This window comes from Seriola aureovittata, chromosome 14 (genome assembly GCF_021018895.1).
Source record: "Seriola aureovittata isolate HTS-2021-v1 ecotype China chromosome 14, ASM2101889v1, whole genome shotgun sequence".
Taxonomy (NCBI): Eukaryota; Metazoa; Chordata; class Actinopteri; order Carangiformes; family Carangidae; genus Seriola; species Seriola aureovittata.
This window is the reverse complement of record NC_079377.1, coordinates 7,731,237-7,749,878: the sequence shown is the minus strand read 5'-3', so window position 1 is coordinate 7,749,878 and position 18,642 is coordinate 7,731,237. Positions and strand designations below refer to the sequence as shown.

Sequence of the window (18,642 nt, the reverse complement as noted above, 5' to 3'; positions counted from 1 at the left end):
ACCTGAAGAAGAAGACTAACAGTCACTGACAAGCACTGTTACCGTTCGTGATGTGTCTTGCTGGAAGATTTTAATGTATGCTCACAAATCTTGACAAAACTGTTGAACTTGTCAATTTTGCCAGAGGCTAAAAGTGTTACAGCCTCTCACTTGGGTAAAAGTACTAATCCTATAAGCTTCACAAAAACGTTGATTGTAATTGATAGTGGCATAGAAGCAAACAGGTATCCATATTTCAAAAGCCTTTCATTTTAATGGAGTTTAGGATGTATCCTTACTTGAGTGACTGATTGTTTCATTAATTCATTTGTTCATTCATTTATGTTTGCAGCTATTTTGTTAACTGAAATATTGACCCTGGTAGCGAATTCAGCCACAAGAACAGAGAAAACAAAAGCAGCGATGGTGCCATTAATCACTGGTCAGTGAACTTAACTGTATACCTGTGACAGTTTTGTGGCAAACCGTCTCTGTAATTGCATGTCATTATCCAAGGAATCACAAGACGGCTCCTTTTTGAAGACGATAATTAGATGCTTCGAGTTGAAGTTGAGATGACATCAGCGAACAGAGAAAGGGGAAAAAATTCACACAAGCACCTTCACACTTGTTCTGCTCTGTGTGGTCTACGTTCACCTGAACACACCACATACTCGTCCCAGTTATAGATCAACTTTTGGAGGAGACTTTTGCAAAGTTTTTTTGTGTCTTGTCAGTGTTGTTGCCAATGGGTGAAAACCTCCCCTCTTCCAAAATGTCAGCTTTTCAAAAACCAAGACAGACTTGTCTTTGACTTGATGACAGTTTACATCTGACATTATCCAGGAAGTTCTGAAAGAGCCTTGAGTGCAAGAGGTCAGGATGTTCTCAAACTATGGATGACATGTAATCCTTTAATTGAAGTTAAATACAAAAAATCCCCATAGTTAGCATTTAATGAGGTGTTCACATGACAACAGCAATATGAGAACACCAAATAAGAATAAGAAATAATAGAAAGGTGGTTAAGTCATGTATAGTTTTACAGTCACTGTATCAAGAAGAGGAAAAAGGTACAAAAAAGGTACCAATGGGTGAGCAGGCTCTGTCAGCTTCCCAGCACTGTTGTCTTGTTTACAAAGAACAACTCGATAGCGTGTTAGCCAGACCCTTGCTTTTAGTCAACAAATTCCTACCAGATTAGGCAACAGGCCACTTCTTCTGCCCAGCACATCTGACATACCATGACAAACATTCCATGACAAACAGAGCAGAGGCTCGGGCCATAGTTTCTCTGCTTGCGTCAAACTGGGAGGTCAGTTAAATTAAAACAGAACGAACAGTTTCTCACTCTATAAACCAGTTAGCTGCTTTTGTAGTATGCAGGGCCCTTACCATGAACATTCAGCTGTCAGTATGTCTGTCCTGCTTCTGCAGTATGTGGTGGAGTGCCAGTGCTGGAACTCACATGAAGGGCTTTATACTGGATCAAAATATTTGCATACTGTGCCCTTTGATTAACCACTTTATCTCATGTAGGAATAACATTTGCATGACCAGAAAATGATTTGAATGGCAACAGCGGCTGTTTTGTGTCATGATGGTAAATTGAATAAATTGTAATCAGTGTATCAGGGAATGACAGTGGACACAGTGTCTGTGGTGGCACTGATTAAGCCTTTGAAATGGTGTCACATGTACAGCTCTTCCTGCTCTTCCTCACTGCCATCTGTATTTCTGTTTTGTTGGGGGTTTTTTTTAGGGAAAAAGTTCAACCTGGTTGCCAATTTTCTGAAGCGGCACTACAACCTCAGATGTATTGTCAAGCAGCTCTATGGAGGTATGTAACCTACATGTTTTCAGTGAATCAATTCCCAGTAAAATGAATCAGAAATAGACATCTCTATGGCTCATACTCAGCCAAATTTCCCACAGAAAGAGCAAGTCATCTGTGGTTTGCATGTTGATTTTTCTCCCCCTCACTTGTTTTTATGTCCTGTCCCTACCTGCTCGGGGTGTTGTTGAGAACAGGCAGCCATTAAGTGGTTCCCTTGAGAGGCTACTGAGAGTGGGAGAGAGAGAGATTGGAGGGCTGTCTATGGAGGGCAGTGAGAATCTATCTCCATGGCCCATCTAGTGCCTGTGACCCTTGGCCACCTTTTCATGGGACCAACATGGCTCCCTTCCTGTCAGTAAAGTTAATATCTGCTCCCTGGGGGCCTGGATGTTAAAGCAATGCTGACCTGCTGCAGACTGAGATGATGGCTTCTCTCAGCAGGTCCGTTACACATCAAATTAGACCCAGTCTCCTGGGGACAAAGGTTGTGTAATGTGGTCCACTGAGTTAACAGTACGTAGTGGTCAGGTCATGTAAAAATTTAAAAAGCAATAAAACGGATCTTTATTCTAATTGGCCAGTTATATATTTCAGATGTTTTAAGACTACAAGGCTAAAACACAATGGGACTTTTAAAAACTTTTTTATTATGGTCAGAATACTGGTTTATTATCTGATTTATCTTATTTTCATTTCACCTCAAAACAAAATGTTGAAAGAAATGAACAAAACTCGAGTAGTTTTTCTGTTCTCACTCCATAACTAATGGGGCAGAAAACTGTAAAGTTTGTTCTGAGGCCAACTACAAAAAGGGCCACTGTTTTATCAAGATCAAAACAGTTAATACAATTTGGTGGTTACATCTGCCCATTAGATTATGAGATCTAATTTGTGTAAACTCGTGTAAAGCATGAATTTGCTAAGTATATTATATTGCAGCCTTCTGTGAGGTTTCTATGTATTTTTAAGTGTAAGAGTGAAAAGTGTGGTCTGATAGTGGCCTGAGAATTCATCTTCAGAGGCCAAGAATTTCCACAGTAAATTCCATCTGTCAAGTAGTTGTTGAACAATCAGTCACCATCCACACCCACCCAGTGACACAGACATCTGTAGTCTTCTTCGTTACATGCTACGCACAAGGTATACATACATTAATACAAGTGTGTGGTGAGTTGTGTGCATGCATTGGCTGTGTTTATAAACCACTAATCCACACAACTGAACCAAAACCAGTGTATTTAAAAAAAATGGCCACTGTGGAGGAATATGAGCTTTTACAGACTAAAGTCAACACTGCTGCAAAACCTTTGAAGTGGTTCAAGGATGCAAGATGAAGTGTTTTCGTATTTTGACAATGTTCCTGTTCGCTTGGTCATGCAGGAAGTTACTTCTTCATCAGTAGTTTCTACTGCATCAGTATTTTTCATGAAGTGAAATTAAATTTTGGATTTGTTTTCTTTACACATACGAGTCTATGTAACAGGCCATAGGTCAGATATTGGCCAGTGTGGTTGTCCAGTTGAGATGATGTGTTGAGCTCAGTTCATCTGGAGAGTTTACGGATTATTAGATTTATTACAATAATTTAATCCTTTTATTGTTGTAAATGATCCTTGCTTTTGAACCCGATGAAACAGTCATTCTTCCCAGGAGCCATTGTTAATATAAAATTTTGGAATATTTCATGGTGTTTACACGGCTCATAAAGGTCAGCAGTTATCTGTAAATGGCCATTTTCTTTCTTGGTCTGAGGGATAGTAAATACTTGGTGTTTGTAGATGTATTGTCAATCCTCCACCACAAATCCCTCTGTCTGATTTTGATTCATAATTAGAGGTGAGCCCACGTTATTAACTAGCATGGCCTGTACTGTTTCTTTGCCTGCCTTCAGATTTGCACGTGTTTCCTGAGCGATATGTTGTGTGTGTGAGCTGTCCAGAGGATGCCTCAGCACACCATGGAAACCCGAGCCTGGCCGCAGTGAGTGCTGTTTATACTCCTCTATTTCCTCTTCCAGTCGCCTGGCAAAAAGTCCTGCATGGGTCTGTGTGTTATTATAGGGATGTGTTGCCAAATTGTGCTCTCACTGTATATATGCTGATCCTCTTTATGTGAGGGGGTGGGCGCCTAGTGAGTGAGAGGGAAAGAGGATGACAGGGGGCTGGGTCGACTGAGGTGGGGTCCAAAGCTGCAGAGTCACCCTCTGCTCCCAGATTCTCCAAATTCACCCCAGCTATAGTTTTAGTAGTTTTTTATTTGTCAAACTCAAACATTGGATTGTTGTAAACCTCAGTTATTGATTAGACAGAAAATTTAGCCAAGAGTTATTTTGTACACTTTAGCTCTGGGGAAAGTCCAGATACTTCTAGAAGTTTCACACACTCAAGATCAGTTTTGAAAAGATGTGGCAGGAAACAGCAAAAAGCAGATTTTTTCCTACATTTATATAAGCTCATTGTGGCTTATATTAAAGTCATGGTTTTGTCTGATCTTTAACCACCTCACTCTACATGTAAACACAATATACGGTTAATGTAATATATCATTAATATATCATAATCTCCATTACACAGCATTTCATCGTTCAAGAAAACTACAACACTCTTCATCATTTTGTTTTAAGTTCATTGTTTGGGTTTTTAATATGTTTGTTTGCTGTCAGATGTCATAAGCCTTGATTTATTGGATAAAGTTGGGGTCAGTGGGTATTTCCCTCTAAGAGTCCTTGCTGTGTATATCATGCTGTATTCTTGCCCATGGCATAAGACCTACTACTGTAGTTCTTTTTTCTCCTTCCATATTACAGACAACTATCCTTTGGTCAGTGCTCACTTGATCCCAAACTCCCAAGAGTATTCTGGGAAATAGTGGTGGAGCCTCTCACCTTGGCACTCACATCAAGGACAGACAACTCTCCCATCACATCCCATGATCAGTGACCCGCTGTTTTTCTATGGGGTTTTAGCTATTGTTTCCCTTTGAAATGTCTCTGCACTCTCCACAGTTTGGCTTCCAATGAAAGCAGCGATTGTAATATTTTTAGTGGAGCAACACAGTCGTCAGTGAAAAGTTCAGATTGTGTAACCAATTTTCCAGTTCAAGGAGGCATTGCTGTCGATTGCGTTCCTCTCCTCAGGATGTGGTTCTTTGGGCTCATACAGTACAAGCACTGGGAATTGGAGGGTGGGAGTCTTGCGGTGGAGCTCTCACTAGCCCAGCCTCGAGCGCGGTTTGTAAGGGAAAGATACCAGACGGCAAGGCTGAAGTTTTTCACATGACAAAAACAATTATTTGTTTACATCCCTTGCTCTGTTTTAATTTGTCAGTTAGGGAGTTTTTGCCATTTTAATGTTGCCAAGAAAGTCAGAAATCTAAATGAAAAAAGTTTATGGTGAGTCACAGCTGATGTAAGTCATAATAATGTTGCTGTCTAAAAATAATGGGGTTTTTGGAGTTCTTTGTCAAAGTTGGTCATATGTTAAAGAAGGGGTCTTTTATCCCACAAGTCTTGACAGCACGAGCCTGCTAGTCCCAGCAAAATGCCACGTTTCCCTGTATTTAGGGAGGTTTCGGTTTTGTTGTTAGGATTCAGTTTGTGTGACTTGTTGAACAAAAATTCTTAACCGCAGTGGAAATGTAGACTCATCAAATTAGCACTTCTTATAAGGTCAAGGGGTTATGTTGTGAGGGAACTAAGGTGACATCATGGTTGGCCTTATGTCCTGTGAAAACCAGTGTCTCACTCCCACACTTGAGTGTGCTGTATGTTTCTTGTATACTGTGTTCCCTTATTAGTCATATTTTCAGCTGTGGTTTAGTTAGAAGAGGAGATGGTGAGATTTAGTCATTTCCAGTACAGAGTGTAGAAGGAACTAGGATGACATTTATTATTGAGTTGCAATACTTAAAGTCAATACACAAAGTTACATATTGGTGTTGAGACTACAGTTTATACGGTAGATGTTTTGTGCAGATTTACCACATCTCATCTGAAACAGCATTAAAGGATCTATTTGTAAGTTTTGCAATTGCAACATAGCCTGCGTTAGCATTAACAGCTGTTTAGTTACTAGTCTAGATGAAACATTGGAGGTTCAACGTCAAACTTCAACACAAATGTTAACTCTTAGCAAAACTCTTAGAAAGTTAGCATGCTAACCAGCTAGCCCTGGCCCGTCTCATAACTTTCCTATAGCGACTCACTGTAGCCTCCAGTCTGTCCTAAAGACATAGTGCTGCTTAAAGGGCGTTTTATAACCTCTTGTCTTGTAAACGCAACAATGACTGAAACTCTTGTAAGGCGACAATCACCACCACCTCCTGGCAAGAAACCATGTTCAGTGGCAGAGACAACTTAGAAATAGCCCCTTTAAGAACCATCAAATTAAAATGAAACTCTGAATGCTAACACAGAGCAATCGAATTTGTCGTTACAATTAATTATTTTTGTTTCAATCATCAAATGAACACCTGTAATGTGTGGGGGGTTGCTCACCCAACTCTGCAGTACCCCTCAACTCTACAAAGTATTTGTCTGATGAAGTGTTTTCAGCACATTGTTTTGGTTTTATTTCTCACAGCTTTCATCAGTGCCATTTTCAGCATTATAACTGTTATAATATATATATATATATATATATATATATATATATATATATATCTGCCTGATGTTCTTGGTCTTTTACAACCTAGAAACCTAGAACTGACTGCTGGTCTGCAGAGGTAAGGCCATTTAAACTACTATGTTTGCATGAGACAGTGGGAAGCAAACAAAAGGCATCTCTTAGGCAATGTTATCTTTTTTTCTTGACATTTGAAGATTCGTGTCCTTCATAAAAAGCTGCTCCTACTGCGAGTCAGCACCAACAGTGAGGAGGGCAGCATGGGAAGGAAGAGCTAGTGTTTAGGATTGTGGCCGTTGTTTTCTAGTCAGGCACAGAGTGGGCAGCTGAGGTGAGTGGCGTGCTGGGCCGCAGAAGTTTGGATCAAAGGCAGAGCAGATGTGTTTCCAGTCCCCCCCCCCCCTTCTGAGATCTGGACAAGCCTGTGTGTTTACTCATGACCTCAGCACGCCTCTGTTCTTCACAGCTCGCAACAGCTAGCAGCAGCGCTTTCCCAAGCGTCCAGTGTGTCTGCTGATCTCCCCTGCACCTAGGCCAAATACATGGCTATAATCTCTTACACTACATGATCATGTCCCTTCACTACAACCTGTTTTAAGCTGCTTTCACTCATTTGCATGAACTGAGTCAAAACAGTCAACAGCTTGTCTTAATCCTTACACATGGGTGGATCCAAAGACTTTTGTCATTGGTCATGGATAAGAACTCTTGTCTATTTTAGACAAGTATGTGCCCATGCATGTTTGTTGACTTTGTTGCAGGGAAGATGTGGTGAGCTTAGACAAACAGGGCATGTTTCCTCTGTGGGAGTAGGGTGGTTGGAGGGTGAGGGGTGGAATTTGTGGACTCGTTTCACGAACATCTCTGCAGGAGGTATTTCAGTCCTGACAGTTAAATAGAGTTGCTTTTTTTGGTGCCTGTTAGAGGGTTTTTTATACTTAGTTATGCCATCATAAAGCTGTTCAAAGGCTTTTGAGTGGAAAGAATTATTCTATTTGTTATAACTTGAGTAGTTTGAGGGATTCAAGCATTTCAAGTGGTATAAATCATTATTTTTGTGACAGATGAATGAATAACCGGCTTGATGGCATCTCACTGGCTTTGTGAGTTAGGTGAGATACAAAGTCATAAGTATTAGGAGTAATCCAAGAACAAACAATCCGACTTCTACTGTGGCAGCAAATATGAGTTGATGGTTGATTGGAGCTTTCCCTATTGACATTTTCAATTAAAAGTTTGCAGTCTCCATGATGGGTTGAGAAAGGTCTCTGACCTTTTTTGGCTTTTGAAAATCCTTGCAAAACCCATTGGATAAACTGAAAAATGCATGGTCATTAAACTGCAAAAAGCTTTTTTTCTTCTTGATTCTTTAAAAAAACAGAATGTTTTCACTCACAAGAGTTGTTATTGTTTTATAGATTTTATATGGAAAAACTCCACTATATGCCAATATAGCTTAAGATAGTAAAATACAGTAAACAATGTCTTAAAGAGAGTCTGTCATCCTGCAAAAGTGGAGTATTTTAGACCACTCAGAGACCGTTTGGCTGTATCATTGCATTACTTTCAAGTACAGCTGCATTAAAAGATAACCTACATAATCTTCCTATCTGTGTTCATTCCCTGTATTTTATGGAGCCTGTAGTTGGTTATCTTTTTGAAGTTGTTTCCAGGAGTCATTCAGAGTTGGGGCAAGCTATGAGATTCTGTACTGGTATCCTCTTAAACCAGATGATTCATTCTCTCTGTTCTTTCTGCCCTTATGCCAGGCTTATCTCTATAATCTGACATCCAGATGTGCTGTCTTGTTGCAGCTCCTGTGGTGGAACCATGTTGTTTTGGAGGCTCCGGAGCTGGGGAGGGCACTGTTAGTCTACTCTACATGTTGCATCATGAGAAGTGTTTTGCAGCTTTGTGTGGGGGCGAGCAGACTGACTGGCGGTGGGGGGGTTAAATCCTCGTAGCTGAGGGAGAGGTGGTAGCGGTGGTGGGTAGACGTTCTTATTTACCACCATCCCTCCCTCCTTTTCCATGGGACTTTCTCCAGCCAGTTGCAGTTTGCATCATTCTGCACAAGATTAGGCCACCTCGTTCCCACACAATACTTACTGTTTTATCCACATAGCTTGTGATAATACTAATGTTCATACACCGCCTCTCTTTCTCCCCCTCTCTATCATCAATCCCTCAACTTTCTTCTCTGGTCGCTATACACAGAATGTCCGACCTCTGGACCCCTGGACCCCCGGACCCCCCAATGATAATAATTTATGCAACATCGCGTTCTATCTATATTTCTTTTTCTACTAGCTATGCATGTCCAGCCTCTTCCTTTCTCCATGCTTACAACTTTCCATCCCTCTGTTCCTTCACTCTCTTTTTCACTCTTTTGAAGTTGTGCCGACAGGGACAGAAAGGAACTAAACTTTCCCAGAGAACCTCCCATCGGCTTCTTGTTGATTTTTCTTTCAAGTTCATTTTCAAACAGCATTTATTCATATTAAGCAGATGAAAAATACATCTCAAGGCATTACAATGCAAATGAATGGCACCCACATCTTTCACAGAATTGTTGTCTTTGGGGTGGGTGTGTGACTGCGTAGGCAAATGCAAGTTTGTATGTGTGTCACTGTCCCAATTCCAAATCCACGGCCAGCTGTAGCTCTGGGTATAACAGAGTAAAGACTGAACCTCTGCCCACACTGGAGCGTGACTCCATCTCTACACAAAGGGCGGCCTGTGGAGGACTTCCTGTGTGAGGATTCTTGTGTTTGTGGGCATGCTGGAGAGACCGTTGAGGTCAGGCAATATGACACTGGGGGGTACCTCCTCTTTTGTTGTGCTCCCCCCTAAACGCTTTCTCTTATTCATTCTGTAGTATCTTGTCCCTTGTTTCTTGTCGTCTCCGCCTCCTTCCCTGCTGCCCAGCCTCCTTATTCACTCCCCTCCCTTAGTCTGGCCTCTTTATCCGTCCACCACACCACAGACCAGAGTGCTGTTTCTACGTCTCAACACCCAGCGCAAAGCCACAATACCCCAGCTTGCCCTTGCAGCTTGGGACAATTACTCCTTCCGCCTTGTGTGTCGGGTCATGCGTTGTCACTGGTATCATGACATGCGGGAGAGGATATTAATGATTTTTTTCCTCTGTGTTCACAGCAACTGGTGGATGCCAGAACTTACCACATTGGCTTTCCCTGACTTAGAGTACACATTGATCATTTTACCAACCAGTTTATAGAATAGTAATGATCTGAAAAATGGCTGATATTAAATAAACATAGTGGCCACAGCCTCGAATTTTCCAAGATTTAACTTCTGTCTGGTTGTATTTTCCCACTGCAGCAGTCTATAGAGTTTTTAGCCATGCTAGCGGCATGGCTCTATGGACGGCAGTGTCATTCAGTTCACTTTGATTCAGATTGAAATATCTTAACAACTACTGGGGTGATTGGCACAGAATTTGGTATACACATTCATGGTGGCCAGAGGATGATTAGGATTCACTTTAGTGAACCCCTGACCTTTCATCTCGCACCACCAGCAGGTCAGAGTTTTCACTTATCAGTGAAATATCACAACATCTACATTATGGATTGGAACAATCTTTTGTACAGACACTCAAGTCCTCAGAGTATGAATCCTACAAACAAAGTGGTGCTGGCCTCACTTCTTCCAGCTGCACCATGACGTTGATATTTGAGTGAACTGTCTCAATAACTATGGGATAGATTGCCATGAAACTTAGTATACACGTTCATGTCCTCCTCAGAGTGAACTAAAAATGCCTTGACTTTTCACCTAGTGATCAGGTCAAAATTTCAGTTTGTCCAACACATTGGTCCATGGCCAAATCCCTTCAAAACTAGTGACATTTACACAAGCCTCAGCTGTAACATTGCGTTCAGTGCCAATTAGTGTGCTAACGTGCTAATGATAGTTACATTAGTAAACACCATGCCTGCTAAACATCAGCATGTTAGTGTTGTCATTGTGAGCATGTTAGCATGCTGATGCCCACCACTATGTTTCAGTACAGCTTGAGCATAGAGCTGCTAGCATCACTGTAGAGTCTTCAGTCATGACGCTCTTCACCTGTATGCTGCTCATGCTGTTTAAAGTGTACTTTGACTTCGGCTCAGTCTCTGAACCAGAACTACCCTGAAACTGCCCCAGCAACTTTTTGATGCAGTTAATTTACAATAAATTGGCAGACTCTCAACCTTTAGGTTCTGCTCAATTGACCACCAGCGTCTCTTGTTCTCTCATAAACCCAGAGTCTGTTCTAGGTCTGCCAAGGAAAAGACCTGTGATTAACCTTCGTTAGTGGCCTGTTGAGGGCACACGTTGGTGAGATCCAATCTTTTGCCTGTTCCTCGTTCTGCCTCAGAGGCTCCCGTTAATATGTGTCTGTGTTGAAATTTCAACCATATTAGCTGACTTGCTTTTTTCACAGAAGCTTAAGTGTATAGTGGCATATGGAGTAAAGCTTTTACACCTCGATGATGATGTTCAATGACATTGTCAGAATGGTGGTTGTTGAGAGTGAAGCGAGGGATTCTTCCTGTCCAGATTTTTCCAGTCTATTTGTGTGTAAACCAGTGAACCTGCAACTCAAAGTGCTGCTGCAGTCTACCAACCATGAGGCTACTTCCACTAACTTGTTTATATCTTGTCCGTAGTCCTCTGAGATGCTTCTTACTCTATTTTTGCATGTTTCCATTCCCATGCCTCCACTGCATTTTTCCTCTGCTTTGCTCCATCGTCTTAATAATGAGCCTTCTTTAATCACTGTTTTAACTTGTCAACGTGGTTTCACCGTTTAGTAATTCTGCCTCAGGCTGAAAGCATCACTCCAAGCGTCAGACAGCAGTGACTATGAAACACACATCACACTATGACAAGTCGGTGATTATTTTCTGAAGCCTTTGAGGTGGTTGCTCTGGATAGTATTAAGTGGGGGACTAATTCTTTGCACCATCTGGGGAGTAACTAAGTGTCTCTGATTCATTATAAGAAGCATTCTTCTTGTACTGTCTCATAGTTCAAATAGGGGGGGCAATCACTATATAGAATTCAGGAGAGTCAGAAAAGAATAAATGTATATCACTATCAAATTTTAACTTTTAAATGTATTGATTATAGTATGATTTTTACAGCAGTGTGGGGATTGTTTTTTAATGTTTAGTAATGCTAGATGATGACAGCAGTCTGCTGTGGATCCAAACCTTTGCATCGGATGCCAGGAATAATATTTTTTGTTTACACCGATTCTGTTTGTCCTCTCCAGACTGAGCTGAGTGAACTAAGCAGATCAGAATATTTTTCCAGAGTGGGAGAAACCCAAGAGGCTTTAAACAGCCCCACAAAAACAAAGAAGACTGTGCTTCAAAAGATGTAAGTATGATCTAATGCAGAACTTTCCAGCCCCACCAGTCAGAGAGGACACTCAAGTATCTGTTCATATCCGCTTCTCCTTTTAACTTTTTCAGAGCCAAACAAGCTAGTGTCCAGCAAGAGCTCCGTGGTTCCAGTATGGGGGAGCAGCAAATTGACCAGAGAGCCTGTCCCAAAGACCAAAGAGGGGAACTTAAAGCTGAATCAACCCCAACAGAGTCCAGTTCTGGACAGAAGCCCCCCCCAGAGGCAGACTACGAGGTGCCTTGTCCCAGTGCCTTAGCTGAAGCCATGGCTCAGATTAGGACTACTCGAAAGCATGGCCTGACGCAGGAGCAGCAGACTGAGAATAGTCCTCCAGACAACATCAACCCAAATGGGGCCTCAGCAGTTTTCTGGCAACAAGAAATCAGTCAGGAGACCAGCAAGAGGTGCAAGCTGAGCAACGCAGGGGAAGACCCTCACCCACAGAGGGCCAACGGGACGTGCCTTGGAAGACCTCCAGCCACAATGCAAACTCACTCCACCGAGTGCTCCACACAAACATCCAAGCATGACCTTCTTCCTCCGCCGCCCCTTCCTCCAGTCGAAGCCAAGGCTGAGTCCAAGGCTTTCCCAGTCTCCAAGTGTAAGAAAACCACACTGGAAGTAGAGCTGCTTACTCCAGGGAAACGGGCCCAGAGGCTCCCCCTCACAAGCAATAACACGGCACAGACAAACCAAAACAGGCTGGCCGCAAGTCTGAGGGGCCTATCTGTCAACCCTGCATCCTCAGGCTCCTCTATTAGTTCCAGATCCACACTCGGAGAGGAGGGGAGAGAAAATGTGCCCAGAACCTCTAGATTACGACGGCTGAAGAGGTCCTGAGGGGGAGAGACGAGCTACAGTAAAGATGCCTGACGCCACACAGATAGAGATGATATTGTGTCAGGCTACATGTTTACCCCATGCAGACTCCTCAGATGACTTGCATTTGTACATGTCACATTTTACTACAATATCTGGTGTTTTCACATGTGCTGTGTACACACACGCACGCACGCACACACACACACACACACACACACACACACACACACACACACACACACACACACACACACACACACACACACACACACACACACACACACACACACACGGAGAGATCAAATGAACACATATTATGGCAATTGATACACAAGCGTTTGAGTTACGCTTTGTCAAATACTTGAAACAGACTTTGCCTCCACCCATAAGTAGTGGTGGTCAAGAGAGGCTCGCAAATGAAAGTCAAAAACCTTTAATTGGAGTTTAGATTTGGTTTTGTGTTAAAGATTGGGGATTTCAGACAGGCAGGAGCCATGCAGTACGTCATGGCTTTCAGTCTGAAATACTGGCTCCTATGTGTCTGAAAACTGTCCAGTTTCCCCACTGAAGCTCTGGTGTGATTGATTGCTGTTTCCAGATTTATTTCATCACTCTGTTCTCAAATATGTCTTTTCGTAGTTAGATTTCATTCATATGCAATTTGCTCAATGCTTAGTCGCTAAGTACCTGAAATGTATATTTAAATTTGAGGCTATTATGCAGCTTTTATATTGAACTTGAACCAAATATGTGTGGGTATATGAGCAGCATTGAAGTATTAGTGGTTTTATCCGGGACGTCTACAGTATCACAGGTTAAAGTGGAGCTGCTGTCGTCGCCCCAACACTCGACGGGGCTGTTCTCGTCTCTCAGCTGGCCCAGGCCTGGAGAGAGTATGGGGCAACTAGGGGCCAACAATCATTTGTAGGATGATGTATGATAACATAATGTTGCCTGAATACATGAATCCTAGTTTATTTTTTATTTTACTGAGAAGACATTTTATCATATAAATAAATGTTTTTTTTCCCAGGAAAAAAAAAAATCTCTGAATATTTGTGGAAATATGAAAACAGGCTGAAGACTCTGGAAGCAGCCAGCATGAAGTAACATGTAGATCCCCGAGCATTGTTTTTTTCATACAGTCCAGACTGGCTGATGACAGTGAAAGTCTGTCCAACAAGTGATGTTTCTAATAAATCAGCTCATCATCATAGTAACCTGAGATGAGTCCCCGCTGAAGCCAGTTCTGTTCTTATCAAGGCAGGGACAATATGGTGGATTCTTGAAACTGACCCCAATGTTTTAAGTCCTAATATGTTTAAGGTCAGTCTCAAGAGGTGTTGATAACCTCCTGCATTGGCTCTAATCCTTTTTAACAGATTCTGCAGAAGAGTACATCTTAAAATCAGTTCAACTCCACAACTTGAAAGGTTTTAGTTAAGCCTGCTACTTAAACCAGACCAAACAAGGGAAACATTGTCTGTGCATCATGAGGAGAAACAGTATTTTTGTCTCCTGGATTGACTTAATATGAGGACGGCTTGCTACAATGTAATTAGCTGTAAACACATTTGGACAGAGACCTTGCTCAAGTCTATGATGCCTCTCCAGCAGCAGTTCCCACGCCAGCTGCATGAGAAACCTTTCAAATGCTCAGACATGTTTGGCTTGATGTGTCACAGACAGACTCTGCACTCGCTCTCCAGAACAAAGACAACTTTAATTCTCTTTTCATACAAAATATTTAATAAATATGACTTTCAAAAATATATTGCCAGATCAACACATAATTCTCAAGTTCATAACACAAAGTCAAAAATAGGACAAAATGTTGCCATGATCTCAAAGGGTTTACAAATGAGATAAAACATGTTTGTCTTTAAGAGCCTCATTTTTTTTTTTTTTTTAAAGAAACAAATGTGCACAGAAACAGAGCAGACTCTTGCAGAGCAAGGCAGTGTATATTGTCTGATTCTACAGTGTTCCCATTGCCCCCCTACTGTTTCAAGTACTCATGGTCTAGCTTATGATAGTACGCTGACTAAAGCAGATGGGAATTTTGGCGTGTCTGTATTGATGTGACTTGCATTGCAAGTTGGTGGATTGTGACAGCCTTTGAAATGTCAATGGGTTAAACTGAAGCTGCTGAAGGATTTTTGTTCCCTTACGTGTTTATCCATTAGTGGCAAGCAATATGTCTGCCACCATGTCCATCCCTCGCAGCAGCCGTGATCTTTTGTTGTCCTAACCTCACTTGCCTTCAATCAAGGTCCTGGCAACAAGTAATGAAATGTCAAATGTGTGGAAAACAAACAAAAGGATTTCTTTCAGGCCCCAAGTGCCTATCTTTTGTCTTCTTTGAAATTTGGCTTTTATAAAATGTGTTGGAAAAAAAAAAGAATTAAGTCACTGAAAGAAATGGTAGGCTTCCACAGCTATCAAAACCTTCAAACTAGACATAAATAAAAAGGAATGATATCTTAAGGCTCTTGATTATTAAGTTAATAAATCAAATATACACAATGATTAATAAAAAAAAATGTACATATCTACACGTTCTAAATCGACACATAAATTCTTCATATCGGCAGCAACTGCTGACATTGAACCCTTCCCTCCCCCTCCCCCACCCCACCCAAAAAATAAAAATAAATAATAAAGTTGATCTTTTTTTCTCATTTGACAGTTGCTGAAGTCTAAAGCTGAAAAGGCACTTTCTCCAAACGGAACTAGAAAGAATTCAAACACATACTAAAAATAATTAGCTCTAGTGTTGAACACGTCGGGTAGTTTTAGTCATTGTACAACAATTACACCAGGAGCCCCTTCCATGTGTCCACTAATTTAAAAAAAAAAGAGAAAAAAAAAGAAAAAGGGAAATGAAATGCATAGGAAGACACTTTTGCAGCTAGTTCTACAGTGAAATGTATACCAGTGCCTTGTGTTTCCAGCCAACCAAAGCAACTGTCACTGCCAGTGTAAGCCAGCTTGTCAAAACTTAAATTAACACGGGGAATATCTGAAAATACTGTGGGGTCTCGACTGACATGACAGTTTACTAACTACACATGCCAAAGCTCCCCTGTTTCACCCACCACCGGGGTGTGAAGGCGTAAGGCTTGGTTGCACAGCAACACAGCTGTCTGCTATACAATGTAGTCCATCCTGTTTATGCTGTTTGCTGTCTCCAAGTCTCTGTTGTCCTGTTTATTAGTCCAATTAGGATGTTTGGATGTGGAGTTGGGGTTGGAGATGGGCGTCTTCTCGTCCCTCTCCACCAGTGTGTATGCTGGCTGTTTGGCAAAGCGGCCCTTCTGCAAGTGCCTCTCCTTGTCGTCCTCATCCCCCTCGGGATGATTTGTCCTTATTTTGGCAATGATGGAGTTCTTGTTTTCGTAGTCTTTGATGGCCACCGTGAGACCCACGTGCTTCTCTATAGGGTTCTTGATCTGGTTGAGCTGCTCCCGCACGTTGTTGGTCGTGTTGTCCTCTGAGCCAGCGGGCGACGTCCCGTTGTGGTTGCTCTGTTTCCGCCGGCGGCGCATGCACCACAGCAAAATGGAGACCAGCACGAGGACCCAGATGACAATAAAGACGGAGCTGAGGAGGGGCACAAGGTAGTCTGATGGAAGAAGACAGTCACAGGTTAAAGAGATGCCTCAAATGGAAAAGAATTAGGCCCCAGTTATACAATTCACAATAGGTTTTATTATATTACTACGTCAAGCTTGCTAAGTCATTAGCATGCTTTTGCCAGTGCAACCTGACCTCTGAGCCCTGAACAAGGGAGGAGGCTGCTTCTATTTGGCCGTGGCGGCAGTCTGCTGTCACCGTGTTGATGAATGGCGGACACATGCGGGAGTCATACTAAGAGTCCAGCCAGTCTCAGTACGAGCCAATCTGAAGCCACGTAGCCAAGCAGCTCTGCTCTTTTCCATTGAATTCCTGGCTCGGCTCTTTTTAAGCTCCATTGCAACTGCCATGAGATGGCAGACCTGGACGGCCCGATTTGTGTGGGAGGGTTAGGAATTATTTTTCATACATGCATATTTTTCTTTGGTGCTTTTCTGTCGTTTTCAGGCCTTGGCTCTATCTCATCTGATCCTTTCAAAAGCGGAAAAAAAGCAAATCCTCCCACCTATTTCTACTCATGCAAGTGTGTGCAAGTCTGGAAAACTTCAAAAGCAGCAACCAGAGTTTGGAGGTGGTTCATACCAGTTTTGCTGGGGCTTGGCACGCGCACTTCTGCAATGGCGGAGATGATGGTGTTGTTCCCGTTGCGTTTGCTAACAAGGTCGATTATCCTGTCTGTGATCTCTTTAATGGGGCTCCGGTCCAAGCGACGGTCGTCAGTGGACTGGAAGTGCCAGGAAGAAAGAGAGGTTCGAAATGTCAAATCAGATTTGGTTCAAGTTGCATCTCGTCTGCCACTGATTGTGTTTACATGCTGTCAAACTGATGACACAAAACATCCAAACCTAAATCACCACATATCACTTATTAGAGCACGTCTTAGTGCTGCTAAGACTGCACGCTGCAGGCTATAAATCAACAAGGAATTTTTTTCTTTGAGTGAGCATTAATAGCGGCAGACAAACACATGGCAGACTGAGTGAGGGAGGAGGCACTTACGATGCAGACGTGGATCTCGTTGCTGGCTGAGAATGAGGGGTCACAGGCTATGGACACAGAATGCTCCAAGGAGAAATTCTTCACTACGTACAAGTGCCTCAGCTGCTTGCACACTTCCTCCACAGTCAGGCCCTGGACAGGAAGAAGAAATGAAGCAAATGTTAGCACACATGGAAAAATGGAGAGCAATCAAGGAGAAAAAGGAAGAGCTAGGACTGGATTTTGGCAGAAGGTTTAACATGCTATCTGGTTTGGGATCCACCTCATTTAGATTAAAGACCACAGGCTCTTATGCTTGTCACTATCTGCTGTCATGCTTGTTAAGCAACTGGCGAGTGGTGATCCTGTGCGGCGACAGAGTCGCCAGTGGTCCTGTTTAGCTCAAATCCATATGATCTTCAAATTAATCTCGCAGTGCGGTGGGGTTAAGAGGGGGTTGGCATGAGCTGCGAAGTCATGAATGCATGATTTTCAGGAAGACCAAAACTTGGATGCAGACAGAAATATCCACCATTTTTTCATCCTGGAGCACATTTAAATACATGAGTGAATTGTTTCAGAGACAAGGAGACAAGAAATCTTTTAGCCCAGGAGAGACGGTTGAGCACGTCTGAGGACCTGATCATTCACAGTTTGATGCTCCCATACATTTCAGGGTGGTGGTGGAGGAGAGGCATGAAAAATGACCCCAGGACCCCTTTAATTCAACTTCCCCCTTCCTGGTGCCTAGGTAACTCACTCGAGGCATGATCTCCTTGTTGAAGGTGAAGGTGATGTTGGCGCAGCTGTTGTCCTGGTAACTGGAGCTAGGGTGGCATTTGGTGGGAGTCGGGGGAGGGTTGGAGCGCCAGCACTCTCCAAAGTCGGGGCAGGGCTTCACAAAGCAGTGGCTCTCCTTGATGGGGATGCAGCTCTGACCTGAAGGACACCCGCCTCGACCTTTGGCACCCAGTTTGCATGACGTAGGGCCACACCACATCTGGAGAGAAACACATAACAGTGTTGAGATAATGTCACAGACTGTTCTTTAAATGAAACAAAAACAAACAGGACTAGGGGCTGATGATACTCTTAAGCCTTCTAACAGCGTGGCTCTAGAGATGCCACTTTGGTCCAGACTAAAATATCTCAACAGCTAAGGAATTGATTTCCATAGAATTTTGTGCAGACATTCATGGTTCCCACAGGATAATTCACAGTGGTGATTGTTAGTGATGCCTTGACTTCTGTTGGGATTGGGATTCTGTTTGCCCCATTCTTTGGTTGATGATGAAATACCTCTTAAACTAAAATGCTAAATTAAATAGCGCTAGCATGTTAGCA

At 42.5% G+C, this 18,642-nt stretch overlaps 2 protein-coding genes across 2 annotated transcripts in view; one reads left to right on the top strand and one right to left on the bottom strand.

Moving 5' to 3' along the window:
- The window catches only part of slx4ip (SLX4 interacting protein), a 31,890-nt gene extending 17,293 nt beyond the window's left edge, over positions 1-14,597 (top strand). Inside the window, exons 5-8 of the mRNA XM_056396265.1 lie at positions 1,742-1,819; positions 3,708-3,796; positions 11,729-11,835; positions 11,931-14,597. Coding sequence (XP_056252240.1) covers positions 1,742-1,819; positions 3,708-3,796; positions 11,729-11,835; positions 11,931-12,702 — 1,046 coding nt within the window. The 3' untranslated portion in view covers positions 12,703-14,597. The remainder of the gene's footprint in view (positions 1-1,741; positions 1,820-3,707; positions 3,797-11,728; positions 11,836-11,930) is intronic.
- Positions 14,389-18,642, bottom strand: part of jag1b (jagged canonical Notch ligand 1b) — a 27,500-nt gene continuing 23,246 nt past the window's right edge. The window contains exons 23-26 of the mRNA XM_056396263.1: positions 18,059-18,298; positions 17,320-17,451; positions 16,903-17,044; positions 14,389-16,309 (exon numbers count right to left, since the gene is read on the bottom strand). Coding sequence (XP_056252238.1) covers positions 15,834-16,309; positions 16,903-17,044; positions 17,320-17,451; positions 18,059-18,298 — 990 coding nt within the window. The 3' untranslated portion in view covers positions 14,389-15,833. The remainder of the gene's footprint in view (positions 16,310-16,902; positions 17,045-17,319; positions 17,452-18,058; positions 18,299-18,642) is intronic.